Source organism: Protopterus annectens, chromosome 10.part0 (assembly GCF_019279795.1).
Source record: "Protopterus annectens isolate FY-2018-M chromosome 10.part0, PAN1.0, whole genome shotgun sequence".
Classification (NCBI taxonomy): domain Eukaryota; kingdom Metazoa; phylum Chordata; order Ceratodontiformes; family Protopteridae; genus Protopterus; species Protopterus annectens.
Window position 1 is genome coordinate 961640162 of NC_056744.1, and position 22656 is coordinate 961662817.

At 39.2% G+C, this 22656-nt stretch overlaps 1 protein-coding gene across 1 annotated transcript in view; it reads left to right on the forward strand.

Moving 5' to 3' along the window:
- Positions 1–22656, forward strand: part of LOC122813418 (vesicle-trafficking protein SEC22b-like) — a 329060-nt gene that overhangs the window by 133465 nt on the left and 172939 nt on the right. The window contains exon 3 of the mRNA XM_044085734.1: positions 2904–2975. Within this exon, the coding sequence (XP_043941669.1) occupies positions 2904–2975 (72 nt within the window). The remainder of the gene's footprint in view (positions 1–2903; positions 2976–22656) is intronic.

Consider the following 22656-nt stretch of genomic DNA (forward strand, 5'->3'; position numbering starts at 1 on the left):
ACACACCCACGCCTTAATTTAGTAATGCAATCACAATGAAGGCGTGTTAGCAGCATTTCTTGCAAAAGTAAATTCAGGGAATGAAAGCTCTGTTTAGGAGCATTCTCAAAAGTATGTAGTTTCATACTTTTAAAACAGTTGGAAACCATAAAACATTGATGCATCAGCAGTTTGTTACATTCATACACCAAGCAAGTGTGCATTAAAAGCATGAAAGTGTGTAAGAAATATATACACAATAAAAGCAGTCTAAAAACAATGCATAACAGTTCTGCATATAAAAATGTTTATAGAAAAGTGTTTGTAAAAGAGTCTAGTGAACATACTACCTGCAACCGCAGTTGGAAGCCTTGCTAAGTATAAATCTTAACAGTGGTGGAAAGTATATGTTACAAATTACTATTAAAGTAAAATAAATGAAGTGAAAGTGAAGTAAGACAAAGGTAAAGGAGTTATCTTTTATAGCTCCTCATTTCAGGACACAAGCTATATTGCAGTTCACAAACCTGGAGTGCGAAAATCTAGTATTATTGCCATTCTAGCTCCTTATTCTCCAAAAGAGTATTGACCCCTCTTTCAGTTTGATCTGTCAATTGCAATAAATGAAAGTTATGTCCTGATGCCATTACGTGTTTAGCCGCTTTTTCAGTTTTTTGATAAAAGAACATGTTGGTATTTCAGTCTCGTCAGACTTGCCTATTTAGCTAAGTGTAACTGCTGTGAAGCATTTTACATAGGCAAGTCTGACCGAGACTACGGACAGGCTGTACCAACATGATTATGCCACAAGGAAACTGAAAAGAAAACGCTTTTAGCTAAACACGTAATGAAACATCAAGGACATAGCTTATTTTATTGCAATTGACCAGGTCAAGAAAACAGAAAGAGGGGGTCCAGTACCTCTTTGGAGAATAAGGAGCTAGAATGGCAAATATTACTAGACTCATTTTCGTATCCAGGTTTGAATGAACATTGCAATATAGCTTGTGTCCTGAAAATGAGGAGCTATAAAAGATGACTCCTTTACCTTTGTCTTACTTCACTTTTCACTTCACTTCATTTTATTTTACTTTAATAGTAATTTGTAGTAACATATACTTTCCACCACTGTTAAGATTTATACTTAGCAAGGCTTCCAACTGCAGTTGCAGGTAGTGATTTCACTAGATACTTTTTTACAAACACTTTTCTATAAACATTTTTTATATGCAGAACTGTTATGCATTGTTTTTAGACTGCTTTTATTGTGTATATATTTTACACACTTTCATGCTTTAATGCACACTTGCTTGGTGTATGAATGTAACAAACTGCTGATGCATCAATGTTTTATGGTTTCAACTGTTTTAAAAGTATGAAACTACATACTTTTGAGAATGCTCCTAAACAGAGCTTTCATTCCCTGAATTTACTTTTGCAAGAAATGCTAACACGCCTTCATTGTGCTTGCATTACTAATTAATGCGTGGGTGTGTTGCAAAAAAACTTGACTCTGACACTCCATTTTACTTTTGCCTCTGATGCAGCTGTAGTTTTAACCACAGCGAAAACGCTTGTTTTAACAATAAAGTGCTAAGGTTTAAGTTTTTCCACTTCAGTGTGGCTTTATACGCAAGTGGATTTCAAATTCAGTGTTACAGCTTGTATTGCAAAACAGCCTTCACAATAAGGACTTTAACATTTTTTTGGGCTTTACGGTGCTTGTCCGGACTGCTTTTGTGCATTTTACTGGTTTCCGTTTGTCTGCTTTAACAGTATGTCTTCTGGCAGCCCTGCAGCCTGACTAGTCCACGATTATTCGCATCCAACAACGTAACTGTGGATGAAAGTAATGATCTCACCAGTTTAATCCGTGCATTAAACAAAAGAATGGATTCTTTTGTCAACAAACTTGACGCTTTGGACCAGCGCGTCAATTTTACCACACAACAAGTCGCTGGATCACACCATCTACACCCAGCCTTACCTGCTAGAGGATTACATAGAGGAGTGACGGGAACTCCTTCTGACACTAATTCTTTGCTGAACCTGGATTCCATACCTCCAGGTCAACCTGTCCGTAACGAGGACATTATTGAACCACCGAATGGTGTTCATTCCTTAAGGGACATCCTAACTGGTAGTCCTTCAACATCAAGGAACGGAGTTTCTTTACCAATGCCACTAGGGCTTATTGGTGTTCAACTTTGGGATTTGGATTCAAAACACAGACAACTTGAGGTTTGGTACACTCTGGAACAACCGCTATGGGGCTATCTAACTCTACGGTGAGTGAGAACACAATAACAGACAGTCTAAAAGACTTTGATAATAAACTATTGAAGCTGAAAAAACTTCAATTAGAGACAGTTTATTAGAGACAGTTTATTTTCAACAATGTATCTCAGAGAAAATCATTCCAAAAGGCTTGCGGTCCTCTTTTAACCCTACTGGAATTTTTAAAAATAATGGTTTTTGTGTTGACTTAAGGACATTGTTTGACAAACAAGGAATTGAGCTTATGGAATTGATCTCTAAACATTACAGCACACATATTACGAGATTAATTGAAGAAGTCAACCAACTGGACAGTTCCTAAAACAAAACTTGCACTTTGATAGATATAAATACGACATTCTCGTGATCTTTTCCAGTATTGACAGTTTAGTGGATAAGTTAAAAGTGAACAAAAATAAAAACTGGCAAGGATAGGGTGAGCTATTCTAATGGAACAGCTTATCCTAAACTAATGGCTTCAACTAATACTCAAGTTGACAGTACTATTACAGAAACTGGGAATGAAAACAATGAGCCAAACCTAAGTGGAGGTGATGACTGGGATGAAACAGGAACGAACTTTAACTCAGCTGCACCTCCACGTGGCAACTATGTGAAAGTGCACAACACCAGAAGTGGACAACAACACAACCAACAAAGGTATGAAAATCAGGGAAGGCCTTTTAGGGAACCAAACAGCCTTACTACAACAAGAACTGGTCCAGACGATAGTAACAGATGACTCTACTCCCAATTCAACGCCTATCACTAACAACAACATGTTAGGTGACTTAAGTATCTTAACAAATGAAAAAGGTGACTTTAAAATCTATAATTTTTCTAGCTTTCACGTGCCTCCATCCCTGATAGAACTACTAGCATTCGGGAGCACTTTTGTTCCTACAACTAAATGTAACCTTGTTAAGACGCTGATTGACTTGAAATGCTTTGTCAGGAAACTGAACTTGCATGTAATGTTTAACAATGATGTTACTAACATGAATACTAATTTGAAATTAGCTAGTACTTACAACCCCCCACTACACAACATTTTAACACTTTTTGAAAAAACTTGTGAATTGGACCTCAGACAAATGGCCACTTTTTCACATACTAAAAACGTAATCAAGTTAGACTATAACATCACAGAAGAACAACTACAAGGCTTGGAAAACTTATGTAAAGCACCGTCAGGGTAGTAAAACCTGACAAAGGAGGTGGGCTTGTAATCTTTGACAACTTCCTATATATTAGTAAAATGGAAACTGTGCTCGATAGTCCAGCTTATAGTTCACCGTCCACTGAATGAGATGAACATGTCAATTTCTAGGACTAGGGTTTTTAAGGACCTATTTATTAGTGGGTGCATTGATATTGACACCTACAATTACATTGACATCACAATGCCTAGACACCAGTAATTTTTGGTATACCAAAAATTCATAAAACTTGGTTAATCCACCAATCCGGCATTGATTGATAGCAGAGTCTATTTGACATACCCCAGTGCCGAACTTGTAGAAATTATCCTGAGGAAATATATTAAGAAAATATCAGACATTTGCAAGGACTCGTGGACTGTTTTAAAAAGATAAGTGAAATTGATTACAGCGACTCACTGAACTTCCTCACTATCGACGCCATAGATCTATACACGCCTATACCTCACTTGGTGGCAAGTGAATGGTTTTCACTGATGTTAGACCGCTTGGGGGCTCACAGAAATGAAATTGAGTTAGTATCCCAACTTTTAGACATCATACTTACATCCAACTTCTTCATCTTTAATGGGAAATATCTCCAGAAACAAGGTGTAGCTATGGGTCCCCATGTGGTGCTACAGTAGCTAACCTATTTATGGCCTACTGGGAGGTTGACAACATTCTTAAGGACGTTAACACAATGAACCGCATCAAGTTCTACACAAGATACCTGGATGATATTTTCATCCTTTTGATGGCGATGAGACACTAGCAAATGAATTTGTTTCTTCTGTTAATAACACAACTGACTTTTAAAATTCACATCTAAATTTCAGAGCTAAGCATTGACTACCTTGATGTTCACTTGTATAAAGAAGTTAATTGTGAATATTCTTCAAAGATATACAGAAAACCAACTACTGCAACTCCTTTTACATTACAACAGCTGCCACCCATTCAAGCAAAAGAAGGCTATCATAAAGGGACAGCTAATTCGAAAGCAGCCAGGATGTGCAGTAATGAGATACTATTCCAAGAAGAATGTAAAATCTTGCAAGTAATGTTCACCAACAGAGGATACCCAAATACTTTATTTGAAGAAATACTGGATGAGGTCAATAATAAAAGATCGGAAGGTCAATTTCTACCCTTACTTCCACACACAATTTTCAGTGGACAAGAGGAAGATTTAGAGGCTAATCCGAGGGTTGGGGAGAACATACCCTTCTTAGGGCAACCTCCAACACTGAGATAACAGGGACCTCGTTTGTAAATAGTTTCATCACAAATTACAGTATTGACTCGAGGAATATTCAAATAATACTTTATAAAATTGGTATTACATAACAAATAATGAGGAACTCATGGACAAGTTAGGCACAAAACCCTCTGATAGCATATAGGAGAGGCAATAATTTAAAACTTTGCTAGAAAGAAGTAAACAGACGGAGCTAATGACTAGAACAAAAGGTTGTTTCAAAAAGGGCATGTAATTATTACACCTTGTGAAGGCTTCCAATTCCTTTGTAATACGCAACAAAAGTACCACATTACACATAAGCTTAACTGTGATTCTAGATCCATAGTCTATTTAGCTAAGTGTAACTGCTGTGAAGCATTTTACATAGGCAAGTCTGACCGGAGACTACGGGACAGGCTGTACCAACATGATTATGCCATAAGGAAACTGAAAAAGAAAAACGCTTTTAGCTAAACACGAATGAAACATCAAGGACATAGCTTTCATTTTATTGCAATTGACCAGGTCAAGAAAACAGAAAGAGGGGGTCCAGTACCTCTCTTTTTTGGAGAATAAGGAGCTAGAATGGCAAATATTACTAGACTCCATTTTCGCACTCCAGGTTTGAATGAACATTGCAATATACCTTGTGTCCGAAAAATGAGGAGCTATAAAAGATAACTCCTTTACCTTTGTCTTACTTCACTTTTCACTTCATTTTATTTTACTTTAATAGTAATTTGTAGCAACATATACTTTCCACCACTGTTAAGATTTATACTTAGCAAGGCTTCCAACTGCAGTTGCAGGTAGTGATTTCACTAGATACTTTTTTACAAACACTTTTCTATAAACATTTTTTATATGCAGAACTGTTATGCATTGTTTTTAGACTGCTTTTATTGTGTATATATTTCACACTTTCATGCTTTTAATGCTCACTTGCTTGGTGTATGAATGTAACAAACTGCTGATGCATCAATGTTTTATGGTTTCCAACTGTTTTAAAAGTATGAAACTACATACTTTTGAGAATGCTCCTAAACAGAGCTTTCATTCCCTGAATTTACTTTTGCAAGAAATGCTGCTAACACGTTTCATTGTGATTGTAATTACTAATTACATGCAGTGTTACAATAATACTTCTCTTGTGCTGCATACATGCCCCTTGCTTCCCACAGTATCTCTAGATGTTCAGCATGGGCATCTCTGTTCGCAATAATCTCTGCATTAGCTGTGGCATGAACAGAAGAGAACAGAAGAGCATTATGCATACCAGTCTTGCCTATATGTAACTTTCTCTCTGCCACAAATTCTCTTTATTAGTGTACTTGCACAACTGGAATGTTACTGGTTCTAAACTCCTCCATCCTCTTGAGTGTATCCCTGTTGTGCCTTTTTTAGGTCATTAAAGTCATGCCTACACTGTTCTTCAGTGCATGGAATACCAATCGCACTGTAGACAGCCTTAGTCAAACTATTCTAAGTTCAAAATGCAAAAAGCAGTCGGACAAGCACAAAGCCCCAAAAGAAGTTACAGTCCTTGTTGTGAGGCTGTTTGCAATATGTAACACTGATTCCGAAATCCACCGCATTATAAAGCCACACGGACGAAAAAACTTAAATTAACGCACTTTATTAAAGAACAGCTGTTTAAAACTACAGCCATCAGAGGCAAAGTAAATGCAGTGTCAGAGTCGTTTAGTAACACACCACGCTTCAGTAATGCATCACAATGAAAGGCGTTGGCATTTCGCAGTAAATTCAGAATGAAAGCTCTGTTTGGTTACCAAAGTATGTTTCATTACTTTTAAAACAGTTGGAAACCATAAACATTGATGCATCAGCAGTTTGTTACATTCATACACCGCAGCGAGCATTGCATGAAGTGCGTAAGAAATATATACACAATAAAGCAGTCTAAAACAATGCATAACAGTTCTGCATATAAAAATGTTTATAGAAAGTGTTTGTAAAAAGTATCTAGTGAACACACCTGCAACTGCAGTTGAAGCCTTGCTAAGCATGTCTTAACAGTGGTGGAAAGCATATGTTGCCACAAATTACTATTAAAGTAAAATAAAATGAAGTGAAAAGTGAAGTAAGACAAAGGTAAAGGAGTTATCTTTTTAGCTCCTCATTTTCAGGACACAAATATTGCAGCTCATTCACCTACGAATGAGTCTGTAATATTGCCATTCTAGCTCTATTCTCCAGGTACTGGACTCTTTCTGTTTTTCTTGACCTGAGTCAATTGCAATAAAATGAAAGTTATGTCCCTGATATTACGTGTTTAGCTAAAGCGTTTTCTTTTTTCAGTTTATGGCATAATCATGTTGGTATAGCGTTCAGATCCGGTCAGACTTGCCTATTTAGCTAAGTGTAACTGCTGTGAAGCATTTTACATAGGCAAGTCTGACCGGAGACTACGGACAGGCTGTACCAACATGATTATGCCATAAGGAAACTGAAAAACGCTTTAGCTAAACACGTAATGAAACATCAAGGACATAGCTTTCATTTTATTGCAATTGACCAGGTCAAGAAAACAGAAAGAGGGGTCCAGTACCTCTTTGGAGAATAAGGAGCTAGAATCGCAAATATTACTAGACTCATTTTCGTATCCAGGTTTGAATGAACATTGCAATATAGCTTGTGTCCTGAAACTGAGGAGCTATAAAAGATGACTCCTTTACCTTTGTCTTACTTCACTTTTCACTTCACTTCATTTTATTTTACTTTAATAGTAATTTGTAGTAACATATACTTTCCACCACTGTTAAGATTTATACTTAGCAAGGCTTCCAACTGCAGTTGCAGGTAGTGATTTCACTAGATACTTTTACAAACACTTTTCTATAAACATTTTTATATGCAGAACTGTTATGCATTGTTTTTAGACTGCTTTTATTGTGTATATATTTCTTACACACTTTCATGCTTTTAATGCACACTTGCTTGGTGTATGAATGTAACAAACTGCTGATGCATCAATGTTTTATGGTTTCAACTGTTTTAAAAGTATGAAACTACATACTTTTGAGAATGCTAAACAGAGCTTTCATTCCCTGAATTTACTTTGCAAGAAATGCTAACGCTCATTGTGATTGCATTACTAATTAAGCGTGGGTGTGCATAAAAACTTGACTCTGACACTACATTTTACTTTTGCCTCTGATGAAGCTGTAGTTTTAACCACAGCGAAACGCTTGTTTTAACAATAAAAGCGCTAAGGTTTAAGTTTTTCCGACTTCAGTGTGGCTTTATACGCAAGTGGATTTCAAATTCAGTGTTACAGCTTGTATTGCAAACAACCTTCACAATAAGACTTTAACATTTTTGGGCTTTACGCTTGTCCGACTGCTTTGTGCATTTTACTGGTTTCCGTTTGTCTGCTTTAACAGTATGTCTTCTGGCAGCCCTGCAGCCTGACTAGTCCACGATTATTCGCATCCAACAACGTAACTGTGGATGAAAGTAATGATCTCACCAGTTTAATCCGTGCATTAAACAAAAGAATGGATTCTTTTGTCAACAAACTTGACGCTTTGGACCAGCGCGTCAATTTTACCACACAACAAGTCGCTGGATCACACCATCTACACCCAGCCTTACCTGCTAGAGGATTACATAGAGGAGTGACGGGAACTCCTTCTGACACTAATTCTTTGCTGAACCTGGATTCCATACCTCCAGGTCAACCTGTCCGTAACGAGGACATTATTGAACCACCGAATGGTGTTCATTCCTTAAGGGACATCCTAACTGGTAGTCCTTCAACATCAAGGAACGGAGTTTCTTTACCAATGCCACCAGGGCTTATTGGTGTTCCGAACTTTGGGATTTGGATTCAAAACACAGACAACTTGAGGTTTGGTACACCTCTGGAACAACCGGCTATGGGGCTATCTAACTCTACGGTGAGTGAGAACACAATAACAGACAGTCTAAAAGACTTTGATAATAAACTATTGAAGCTGAAAAAACTTCAATTAGAGACAGTTTATTAGAGACAGTTTATTTTCAACAATGTATCTCAGAGAAAATCATTCCAAAAGGCTTGCGGTCCTCTTTTAACCCTACTGGAATTTTTAAAAATAATGGTTTTTGTGCTGACTTAAGGACATTGTTTGACAAACAAGGAATTGAGCTTATGGAATTGATCTCTAAACATTACAGCACACATATTACGAGATTAATTGAAGAAGTCAACCAACTGGACAGTTCCTTAAAACAAAACTTGCACTTTGATAGATATAAATACGATTACTCTCGTATCTTTTCCAGTATTGACAGTTTAGTGGATAAGTTAAAAGTGAACAAAAAATAAAAACTGGCAAGGATAGGGTGAGCTATTCTAATGGAACAGCTTATCCTAAACTAATGGCTTCAACTAATACTCAAGTTGACAGTACTATTACAGAAACTGGGAATGAAAACAATGAGCCAAACCTAAGTGGAGGTGATGACTGGGATGAAACAGGAACGAACTTTAACTCAGCTGCACCTCCACGTGGCAACTATGTGAAAGTGCACAACACCAGAAGTGGACAACAACACAACCAACAAAGGTATGAAAATCAGGGAAGGCCTTTTTTAGGGAACCCGAAACAGCGCCCTTACTACAACAAGAACTGGTCCAGACGATAGTAACAGATGACTCTACTCCCAATTCAACGCCTATCACTAACAACAACATGTTAGGTGACTTAAGTATCTTAACAAATGAAAAAGGTGACTTTAAAATCTATAATTTTTCTAGCTTTCACGTGCCTCCATCCCTGATAGAACTACTAGCATTCGGGAGCACTTTTGTTCCTACAACTAAATGTAACCTTGTTAAGACGTTGATTGACTTGAAATGCTTTGTCAGGAAACTGAACTTGCATGTAATGTTTAACAATGATGTTACTAACATGAATACTAATTTGAAATTAGCTAGTACTTACAACCCCCCACTACACAACATTTTAACACTTTTTGAAAAAACTTGTGAATTGGACCTCAGACAAATGGCCACTTTTTCACATACTAAAAACGACCGGTTAGACTATAACATCACAGAAGAACAACTACAAGGCTTGGAAAACTTATGTAGTAAAACCTGACAAAGGAGGTGGGCTTGTAATCTTTGACAACTTCCTATATATTAGTAAAATGGAAACTGTGCTCGATAGTCCAGCTTATAGTTCACCGTCACTGAATGAGATGAACATGTCAATTTCTAGGACTAGGGGTTTTTTAAGGGACCTATTTATTAGTGGGTGCATTGATATTGACACCTACAATTACATTGACATCACAATGCCTAGGACACTGTGCAGTAATTTTGGTATACCAAAAATTCATAAAAACTTGGTTAATCCACCAATCCGGGCATTGATTGATAGCAGAGTCTCTTTTACATACCCCAGTGCCCAACTTGTAGAAATTATCCTGAGCAAATATATTAAGAAAATATCATACATTTGCAAGGACTCGTGGACATTTTTAAAAAAGATAAGTGAAATTGATTACAGCGACTCACTGAACTTCCTCACTATACGTCATAGATCTATACACGCCTATACCTCACTTGGAGGCTATTGAATGGATTTCACTGATGTTAGATCGCTTTGGGGCACCCAAAAATGAAATTGATTTAGTATCCCAACTTTAGACATCATACTTACATCCAACTTCTTCATCTTTAATGGGAAATATTATCTCCAGAAACAAGGTGTAGCTATGGGGTCCCCATGTGGTGCTACAGTAGCTAACCTATTTATGGCCTACTGGGAGGTTGACAACATTCTTAAGGACGTTAACACAATGAACCGCATCAAGTTCTACACAAGATACCTGGATGATATTTTCATCCTTTTTGATGGCGATGAGACACTAGCAAATGAATTTGTTTCTTCTGTTAATAACACAACTGACTTTTTAAAATTCACATCTAAATTCTCAGAGCTAAGCATTGACTACCTTGATGTTCACTTGTATAAAGAAGTTAATTGTGAATATTCTTCAAAGATATACAGAAAACCAACTTACTGCAACTCCTTTTTACATTACAACAGCTGCCACCCATTCAAGCAAAAGAAGGCTATCATAAAGGGACAGCTAATTCGAGCAGCCAGGATGTGCAGTAATGAGATACTATTCCAAGAAGAATGTAAAATCTTGCAAGTAATGTTCACCAACAGAGGATACCCAAATACTTTATTTGAAGAAATACTGGATGAGGTCAATAATAAAAGATCGGAAGGTCAATTTCTACCCTTACTTCCACACACAATTTTCAGTGGACAAGAGGAAGATTTAGAGGCTAATCCGAGGGTTGGGGAGAACATACCCTTTCTTAGGGCAACCTCCAACACTGAGATAACAGGGACCTCGTTTGTAAATAGTTTCATCACAAATTACAGTATTGACTCGAGGAATATTCAAATAATACTTTATAAAAATTGGTATTACATAACAAATAATGAGGAACTCATGGACAAGTTAGGCACAAAACCTCTGATAGCATATAGGAGAGGCAATAATTTAAAAACTTTGCTAGAAAGAAGTAAACAGACGGAGCTAATGACTAGAACAAAAGGCTGTTTTCAGTGCGGGGCATGTAATTATTGCCACCTTGTGAAGGCTTCCAATTCCTTTGTAATACATAACAAAAAGTACCACATTACACATAAGCTTAACTGTGATTCTAGATCCATAGTCTATTTAGCCAAGTGTAACTGCTGTGAAGCATTTTACATAGGCAAGTCTGACCGGAGACTACGGGACAGGCTGTACCAACATGATTATGCCATAAGGAAACTGAAAAAGAAAACGCTTTAGCTAAACACGTAATGAAACATCAAGGACATAGCTTTCATTTTATTGCAATTGACCAGGTCAAGAAAACAGAAAGAGGGGGTCCAGTACCTCTCTTTTGGAGAATAAGGAGCTAGAATGGCAAATATTACTAGACTCATTTTCGTACCCAGGTTTGAATGAACATTGCAATATAGCTTGTGTCCTGAAAATGAGGAGCTATAAAAGATAACTCCTTTACCTTTGTCTTACTTCACTTTTCACTTCATTTTATTTTACTTTAATAGTAATTTGTAGCAACATATACTTTCCACCACTGTTAAGATTTATACTTAGCAAGGCTTCCAACTGCAGTTGCAGGTAGTGATTTCACTAGATACTTTTTTACAAACACTTTTCTATAAACATTTTTTATATGCAGAACTGTTATGCATTGTTTTTAGACTGCTTTTATTGTGTATATATTTCTTACACACTTTCATGCTTTTAATGCTCACTTGCTTGGTGTATGAATGTAACAAACTGCTGATGCATCAATGTTTTATGGTTTCCAACTGTTTTAAAAGTATGAAACTACATACTTTTGAGAATGCTCCTAAACAGAGCTTTCATTCCCTGAATTTACTTTTGCAAGAAATGCTGCTAACACTTCATTGTGATTGCATTACTAATTAAGGGTGTGTTGCATAAAAACTTGACTCTGACACTGCATTTTACTTTTGCCTCTGATGAAGCTGTAGTTTTAACCACAGCGAAAACACTTGTTTTAACAATAAAGTGCGTTAAGGTTTAAGTTTTTTCCGACTTCAGTGTGGCTTTATACGTGCAAGTGGATTTCAAATTCAGTGTTACAGCTTGTATTGCAAACAGCCTTCACAATAAGGACTTTAACATTTTTTTGGGCTTTACGGTGCTTGTCCGGACTGCTTTTGTGCATTTTACTGGTTTCCGATTCTAAGCCTCAGACATTTACTGCAAGCCGGTATAGCTCCCCTGCAAAAGCCTTTGGCTGTGATGCTTTACAAGGAGTCCACCTCTGCACCCAAAATTGGGCACCTTCCTTTCTACCATCAGGCGTGTCTTACAAGAGAGAACAGCAGTAGCTAATAATGATTTTCCGCCAATACCTGTTATTGTATTTACTGATAGTGCACAAACCCGATCAGCGATGCAAACTTCAGTTTAGCGACAGTAAGTGGAGAGCAACAGTGCCAAATCGAGAGGAAAATGGCTTTTTAAATGAGAGAGTTAAAGTTCACAGTAGTTTGAGGGCTGTTTGCTGCTGGAACTGTTAGGTGGTTTCACTTTGCAGACATATACGAGTCATGCATTTTGTGGCCTGACACATGCTATTATACAGTGACAAAATTGATTTTTGCAATGTAGGATTCAAACCTATGCATAAGAGACAAAAACATTTCTTCCACAACAGTAATTTTCTATCTCTGTCACAGAAGAACAGACATCAGACATAGTCCTGAATTATATATATATACATATGACAGATTCAGGGGTTAACATTCTATGTGTGTGACCTGACAAGGTCTTAATTTAATTCACACATTTATGTGTGTGAGTCTTATTGAAGTCTGAATACCATCCAAGGCCAGATGGCATAATTATAATTACAGAAACATAATAGTCTGTGTGTACCCTCACATTCATATGAGCTTCACTGCTATATGTATGCATTGTTGCTTTTAATTATGTTTAACTTTTTATGTGACATTTAATATAAAATGAAATGGAACAACAATAAAAATATTTGGAATTTCCTGTATTAAAACACAGAAGCATCTGAATTGCATCCCTGCACTTACACCTGCTGCCACATGAATAGTTAAGTAACAATTGCCTTTTCATTATTCACTTCAGTGCGTTAACCGTCTCGCAACACCACTTACCATGTTTTGCACAGTGACATCAGAATTGATAGTCAACAATTTCAAAATGGATACATTCTGTCTGCTTCCTCTCTGCATGCGTTTTGGACCTGCTGGTATTGGGGAAGGTTGCTAACCATCATGCAATGTCACTAAGAGATGTTGCAAGATGGAAAGCAAATAATGCAACAATGTATCCTTTTTGAAATCAGGAATGTCTGCAGGTGTTCTCTCTGCTTTGTTGTGGGCCATTACTCCACATTTGTGCGATTGTAAGTGTTGCACAAACAAGACAACCAAAGCTAAACTTGTTTCAGCGATGTGAGTAGTGTTTCATCTGTAAGAGACAAAAGTGGGACTTGAACTGTGATCTACAGGTAGTTTATACTGTGTGGATCAACATATTTAGCAGGTGTGCTACACACAAGTGATTCACAGGTGTAGTTGATGTATTGATTACCAAAGAAGTACTTTACATGACATTTATTGGGCTTGTCAGTTTCCCATGTTTGTGCTAAATTGTGCACTATGCAAATAGTGGCATTAAAAAAAGAAAGAAAAATCTATAAACACTACTACAAAATATATGTTAGTACACGTGAAAGACTTTTACACAAGTCTGGATTTGAACTCTCACCCAAATGAACCTTCAAAACACAGTAAGGGTGCCTTATCCCTCTTTGCCACAGAAACAGCTTGGCAGCAGGGAATGAAAATCATTGTGCATACAAGCAAGTCCAAACTTGTCCACAATACATATGGCACTTGTACTATATGTATTAATTTCAGATGCAGTGCAATGAGTGATTACACAACCATTTGTGACTATTGTTTGTAAAAATGCAACTCTGTCTTGCCTCTGTATGGTGGCCATTCTTTTCTTATCTGAGCAGTAATCTGAGACCTGCAGTCTATAAGCCATTTTGTGTCTTTGTCCTTAAAACGTATGAGAATATTAAATGCCAATAATAATACAGTTTTCAACAAATGCAGGAGAGGTTAGATGTTACTGAACAGAAACTGTAATGTGTGCTGCTTACTTTCATTTAAATCCTTGATAAATTACTTCTACACTTAAGTATAACCTGGCTGTCACACCCATGGGAGGTAAGGGAATCTGAATTGCTATTGTAGTTTTTCCTTCTCCCTAGCAATAATCCTTCACAGTTGCAATCCATTAGCAACAGACACTGAGGGAGTGCCTGCACTATGTTTATGTCTGATGCACAGAGCCAAGAATTTGGCAATTCTAATGAGTTCACACCTCATTTGTATCTTCACCATGCTCACAGGTCTGAATCTACACTGTAAAAAGGGAACCTAAAGGCGAGAAGACTTGTTTCTATGGTTATCACCGAAGAAGATTGGTATCACTTTGGATTTGTCTGCACAGAAGACTACTGATCTTGATAAGTTATGATTGCATTTTTAAGTTATACTGGATATACCCAGATATCGCTTAGAAAAATATTTTTATATATGCATTAGCAAACGCTGCTTTTATCTGTATGTACTTATTAGAAGTTTACCAATGGCATAGGCATTTTTTTGGGGGCATTTTCTTTTCTCAGATGCTCAGCCTTATTAACTTTTCCCCCCAAGTGTTAATGTTACAACTGTTTCTCTTTACACACTGTGTTATTTCAGTGAAATGTAAATGTCCTATAGTGTCCATGACACAGTGGTGTTAGACTACTAGGATGGCCCATAGACACCTCTAGGGGAGTGCTGGCTACAAGTAGAGGTGACTGCAATTGCATAAAAATGAAAGTTCTGTGGTAAATGTGTACATATTTTTTGGGACAGTTTCTTTGATAGCACTTGTAGCAATTTCCTGATGTTTTATTCCTTTGTTTGTTAGCCAGATGTCATTTACATGTTGTTTTCGGGGTGGGAGAGCCAAATTGTTTGTACAGAGGTTTGTTTTGCTCTTTTTACTCCCATTGTTTTGGATCCAGCATTGCTTTGGATCCAGCATTGCTTTGTGTATGTTACAACTACATAAATGCTTTTTATAGTTGAATATCTTGAAAGTTTTTTGTTTCTCCAATGAGTAATATTGAAAAGCTACTTGTGTTCTATCTCAGCAGGACTTTTATTTATGTGTAGTAATCTTCTTCTTTTGTGTTTTATGGCACCCAAGCTTCCCAGTCCCCACAAATCCCCCTTCAGTGACCCCCGAGAATGATGTCATTGTTCAATCATTTAGGCGACATGGTGGCTTTCTGCTTGAGAGGATATGGAGATATGTCTGGGAGAAGGTATATTGGCAGTTGATAGTGGATGATATAAATGCTGTTGGAGGATACAGCAAGACATATGATCAGGTGTGTATAGGGCCAGTGACATGATTTCATTGGCCTGAAGGAGAACAGTTGCACTGGCCCGTGGACAGATGGCTACTGGGGTGGGAAGTCTGCTACATACGTGGAGTGTGAGTCTTGGGACATGGATCGGAACCTATAACAGGCTATGACCTGAATCGCTTTCTTACCCAATGTTAGCTGCACCTGAAGTATCTCAGATGCGTTATGTTGAGCTACCAGTCTGGAGGTGTGCACATCCTTCATGAATATGGAAACACCACCGCCTTTGGAGTTTTGGTCCAAGTTCTGAGGCTGAAAGGTGTAGAATGAGTTATAGCCTGGTAGTGCATGGGGTGCTTTCTGCTGCCTTGAACCAGGTCTCTGTTACGGCACAAATGTCGATGTTCTTCATTTTAAGGAGTGCTTCGAGTGAGTGCATTTTGAGATTTAGACTTGTAGCACTGAGCAGCATGACCTTCAGATTGCATTTGTCTATAGCTGTTACGGTGGCAATTTGGTCTTTGGAATAACACCTAAAAAAGGCACTGTGGGGGTAGCAAGAGCCTTGGCCAGTATCCAGAAGCCCACGGGTGCCAGGTGCAGGCCATCTCTGTCAAAGCATCAAGGTCTGTCAGTCATGTCGTCCCAGGCAGACAGATACTGGATCCCCTTAAAATGACACCAGAAACTTAGCCAGTTGTTGAAATCGATCATTTTCTGCTTGTACTGTGGTGTCATTCTGGGTGAATGGTAAGATGCTGCTCAAGCCTAGGGTTGTACCTGCCTGGGCTACGTAATCCGAGAGCTCCTCCATGTCTCTCTTCATGTAGTGCAGGGAGGTACATCTCCGGTCATTCACACCCACTTGTACAATGACAGAGTCATATTTGTACTTGTTGTTGAGGGACCAGAGTACGTGCATTATGTGGTGGATCCTGGTGCCTGACAGGCAGCTGACTGTTACTTTCTCCTTATTCAACCTAGTTAGTGTGACTTCAGTGTGCCTCACTATCGAGTCATCCATGACTAGTGTGTGGGCATGCTGTTTTGCCTAGGGGCTTTGGTTGAGTGGCACACTGTTTAGAAGAGTTGTATGTGAGTAGTGTTGTGTTGTGGTGGTAGAGTGCGTATCTGCCTTGGAGGTCTCTGCTGTTTGGGTAGATTTTTTATTGAAAGCTTCCATGAAGGTGGGTGTGTGGTTTGTAGTTTTATGTGAAGACAGTGCTGGTGTGTGTTCTTGAGGGCAGTGTGTTCCATGTGGTGTTTGTGCTGGTGTGTGTTCTGGAGGGCTATGTGTTCCATGTGGTGTAGTGCAGGTGTTTACCTTCTCCTCTTGACCAGCTATTCCGGTCATGGCTCGAGAGTGCATGGCTCCCAGTGGATATGTAAGTGCATCTCTCACAAGTCTGAGTGTTGGGAGGTAAGAGGACAGGGTTGTCAGTGTACATGAGGCAGTTGCTACATTGCCTCAGGATGCCCAAATTCACCAGGTTAATAGGAGAAAGCACAGGGAACTGACCTTTAGACATGCCTAGAGGGGTGGACATTAATAATAAGTACTGGAGCTGTTTCCTTGTAGAAAGTTTAGTGCTGGTAGCACTTAATTTTGTTTGCTACAATAATTGCTACAAGAAGTCTGATAAACTTAATAAGCTAGTAAAAGTCAGGAGAGGCGAGAACTAGCAGATCTAAGGGAAAAATTGAAGAGCAGACTTTGGCACTGCTCAGATGCTTACATACAGTCCTGAATACAGCAAATCTGTATCTGGACTAGATTAATTAAAGGAAAGGCAGGAAACAAGCTTAGACTTTTTTTTTTGTTTGTTTTTACAGAAAAGCAGCTAAAACAGCAGTAAAAACAAAGTGCAGTGTAAGTTAGCACATTTGAGTGTGTAGCATTATTAAAGCAAATACATTTTTAAATGCAGTTTATTCTGAACTGAAAATGTATTCTGAACTGAATTCAATTATTGTTTTATTCAACTCTGAACAGTTAAGTGCCAAAAAATATACTTAGCTGAGATGCACACTCTTTATCAGAACACAGGGAGATTCTAGCAACGTTTATTTTATTTGTTTATTTTTTTTTAAGTGGAAAGGGAGAAAGGAGGAGCAGAAGATAATTCAAGGTTAAGAATCTATGTGGGTTGGCCTACTCAGATGCTCTCTTTGTATTGGGTAGAATGAGCTAATGACTGGGAGGAGTGTCCCAGATCAAATTTACAGTAGGGGTAGGTAACTGAAAAGAGACCAAGTATAAGAACAAGACACCAATACAGAAGTGGGGGGAGGTGGGAAATTAAGTCAGTTATACGATACTCTTCTTGGCAGGAAGTCTGAACAAACAGAAGTTTAACAAGTGGAAAACATTTCCAGTTAATACCTTACACAGTGAAACTAGCTAGAAAAAATTGACAGTGTGTGACAGTAAAAACCTTTATTTATCAGGCCCTGTGAGGCAGACAATTTTAGTACAACCATGCAGATTAGTTTATAGGTATAAATTACAGTAAAACGTATGCAACAGACAAGAAAAGTGCTATAAATATCTAGAATAAGCAATAACTAGTAAAAATAAGCAAAAAAAACAGGATACTTAATGTTATATATCGCAGATCAGAGTTTTGCTCCGTGCTCCTCCTCCGATTAGCTCTGTTAAGTTTAGCAATTTTTTGGTGGGGAGGTTAGACTTCTTATAGACTGATACAGTTAACAGCACATTCTGGTTTTATTGCACATGGGCTTGGTGTGGACAATGTCATCCAAGTATCTGTTAAATGTGTTGTTAATGGACATATAAAGGGCCAAAAGTTTTTCACCCATGTTACTGTTATTGTGATGATGGTGTCCTTATATTTTGCTTAACTTCTGCCAGGACCATCCTCCCTAAGAAGTGTGGAGTCATCTGCACATAGTAAGCCAAACATTTCTAGTTCAATACTGATGAGCAGTTCACAGAAATATTTATTTTTATCTGCATGTGTGATGTGCGTGTCAGGATTGTATGTGTATTGCTCTACTGTCTGTAATAGTGGCACCATTGTTACTTTGTTAGCTTATATTGAACTGTAGTAGTGCAGCTATTAATTTCTTTCCTCTGTTTGCTTATTATCACAAGTATAGAGCTTTTGCCACTTGATGTCAGAGTATCGGCAGACACTGATGGTGGTGGTGGTAGGCAAACAGAGGCACAGTCTGGGGATGCAGCGGTTAAATCTGACACTGAGGTTAATATTTAGCCATCTCCAGTAATTCCATTAGACACAGCCAGTAGGCCTACACCAACCCATTCCACTGAGCCCTCAAATATTGGACAAGTGGAGGGTGAGACACTTGGTCAGGGTAGTGTGGTTACTGTGGCTGTAGTCGAAGTGTAAGTGAGGTGCCATACAGGAGGAATGTTAAGGATGCTCTGAAGGAGGCCTGCGATCCTTCCTCCAAGTGTGTATTTCTGTGCCACTCTATGTATGTTTAGGGCCATCATGGAGGCGCAGGCACGTTCCACTAGGGCCTCCAAGGAAATGCTTAGGGTTGTAGATGTGTCACAGGCTGAAATGCATGGCTGCTTCCACAGTTTTGCCATTTCAGTTGATCAGATGAATGATATGTTGGAATGGGCAGTGTCTATGATGAAATGTCTGCTGGGAGAGGGACAGCATCCACATAGGTGTCGGTCATTCACATCATCTGATGTTAGCTGATGTGGCTGTACCTGATCATGCTCCTTTAGTGGCAGTACTTCCGGCTGTGGACACCTCAACTACTGATGGAGCCGGAAGTGGCAGACCATGGGGTAGTTATCCTGAGCGTACTCATGAGGACAGCTTGTACAAGCAGACCTCAGTCATGTTCAGGTAGCAGCAGTGCATCTAACCATGTGCGTGGATGTGCCAGTGCAACTCCTGGCAGAGCCATTTCTCGTGGTCGAGTACAGTGGTGATGAACTGTCACCTCTACCAGTCACGGCTTACACCTGTCCAACGTACCAAGACATGGAGGTAGCACAGAGGTTGACTATGTTCTTGCATACACTCACACACCAGTTTCACTTGAAGTGCTCATACAGACACACACACGCACCAATTACATGGTTCAGTCTTAAAGCTCATTTTGTCTCAGTGGCTATTTGATACTTTATAGAAATATCTGTCTGTTTACACACACAACACCTGTGCAAGTGATAACTGTGCCATATTCTTGTTTTCTGTCTTTTGGATTCGGAGATACATGAGCTTTGTGTCTGATGTTCATTGTGTTTCACTGTTGCAGTCATTACACACACGCACCAGTTACATGGTTCAGTCTTAAAGCTCATTTTGTCTCAGTGGCTATTTGATACTTTATAGAAATATCTGTCTGTTTACACACACAACACCTGTGCAAGTGATAACTGTGCCATATTCTTGTTTTCTGTCTTTTGGATTCGGAGATACATGAGCTTTGTGTCTGATGTTCATTGTGTTTCACTGTTGCAGTCATTACACTTGTTATCCTGCTGGCAGGCTACCTGCAGTCGGCCTGAATTCCAAAGTCCTGGTCCGGCATCGGTTGCTGTCACCTCTTCCCTGACGTCAGTGCGCCAGGGGTATTAAAGATGCAGCCAACGCCATTTTCTTCAGTCTTTCTTGCCGCGCAGTGCTCGAAGCAAAAGCAGTTCACAAGTGCCGGTCGGCTGACTCCTGAGATTTTTGAAATCTAATTTCAGATCCGAAGTCTTCATTAAAGCTAAGTACCTCATTGGGGAAACTTTTTTTTCTTGCTCCAGACCGATGTCAGAAAAAGTTAACAATTGTATTTCTTGTGGGAAGCAAGTACCTCATAAGGATTTTCACTCTTACTGTATTCCATGCCTAGGCCCAGACCACGACGTTGCTAGCTGTCGGTTTTGTGCTAGATTTAGCCAACGCACTATTAAGCGTCGGTACAATTTTGCCTTAAATTACTTTGGCCAAAGATTTAATTATATAATGCAGTCTGAACAGCCGACCGGAGTTTATAAAAAAAATGCAAGGAAAAGGACAGGCATCCGACGTCCAAAACCGATTACGAGGCCTTCGCTAGGCCAGTCGCCGGTTTGCCGGTTCTCAGTGAGGCGCTTTCGCAGCACCTGACACCCGCTACCCAAGAGCCACAGGCTGCTTCCAACTCCCACGTGGAGACAACTAGGCCTCTGGATACTCAAGGTATTGGAAACTCGGAAGCTATTCCCTCAGATGGGTCCAGAGCCGCTGAGCAGGCATCGGCTTCTGCGGGTGTTTTCAGACCTACACAGTTCTATGTCGAGCCAACCTCTGCTTCCAAGGCAAAGGCTAAAACAGCTTTAAAGACAAAGAAACAAGTACAGCATTCTCCTGGACAGACTTCCATGCCTAAGAAACAGATGTTTAAAATGTCCGAAGACCTAATTACTTTGATAAGGGGTTCCCATCCCCCTCCTGATAAGAGGCCTAGGCAAGACACAGAATATGACTTTTCTGATCAGGTTTCCATTTCCTCTGACTCTTCAGAACAGGGATACACTCTTCCTCCCTATGAGGATTCTAATGCTGAAGAATCTATTCCTTCAGCCCCTCCTCCTGAGGATTATTCTTTTGGGGAAACCCTGCATACCATGAGGGAGCATTTTTACTGGGAGAGCCAAGATTACTCAGAATCTAAGAAAAGGTTCGGAGACTTTCTTTTACTACCTCAGCACAGACCTCTTGCTATTCCACCTGTTCTAGACATTGTAGATTATGTATTTTCAGAGCCCGGCCTGTCTCCTGACTCTCTACCCCCTGCACCTGTTAAGCCAGACAGATAGTACAGGGTTCCAGATTCTCATAAATTTCTATATAAAAACTCTGCTGCTGACCCAGAAACTATATCTCAGGGTCCCAAAGGGGTCAAGGCTTCCACTGCAAAAAAAACCTGTCCCCTCTGATAGGGATTCTAGGGCAGATGGGGGAAAAAAAGTTTACACTTCTGCTACCTTGGCTGTAAGGGCTTTAAATTGTCAGCTTCATATGCGTAAATATCAGCAATACTTAATGTCACTGCTAAAACAGAGAATGTTGACAAATTCTGAATGTTCTGAAAACAAGGAAATACAGGATTTATTGCATGCAGCTGAACAAGTGGGAAAGCATACTTTGCAATGTGGTTTTGATTCACTGGAGGCCTCTTGCAGGGCCGCTGTTACAGGTTCTGTCATTAGAAGGCATGCTTGGTTAAAGGAACAGAATCTGCCTGATCATGTTAAAGCAAATTTATTGGATGCTCCATTACAGCATGATACCTTGTTTGGTGTTAAGGCAGAAGAGGTGTTGAAGAAAATGGAGGATAAAGCGAAATCTATGCAGACAGTTGGATTTTTTACAGGTACAGCCATCCAGATTTAGCAGGAACTGGCCTTCTAAGAATTGGTCCTTTCCAGTGTCCGACAGGCCACAAAGAGGCAGATACAGACACCCTAGAGGCAGATCCCAACCCCAAGGCTCATACAGGCCTAAACACTGGGGTGCTTCTACCTCCAAAAGCGGAGAAGACCAATCACAGCCATATAGGAAACGGTCCCAATGACTTTCCTTTGCCAATGCCAAAGCACTTACCTTTTGGCAGCACACTTAGGGGGGAAACTAGCACTTTTTTCACAAAATTGGCACATGATCACCCAGAACACATGGGTCTTGAATGTAGTGTCTCAGGGCTACAGGTTCCACTTTGACACCCTTCCAAAGACAAAAGGTATGCCAGACCTGCCACACAATCAATGGGCAGAGGCACAAAAGCAAGTTTCATCCCTCATGGACATGAGGGCTATTCAGCGTGTACCACAGCAAGAGCAGGGACAAGGATTTTACTCAAGACTTTTCTTGATACCCAGAAAGGACAAAGCCTGGAGACCAATACTGGACCTGTCTATTCTAAACACTTTTCTGGACGTTCCAAAATTCAAAATGTTGACTTCAGAGTTCCCCAGTCAA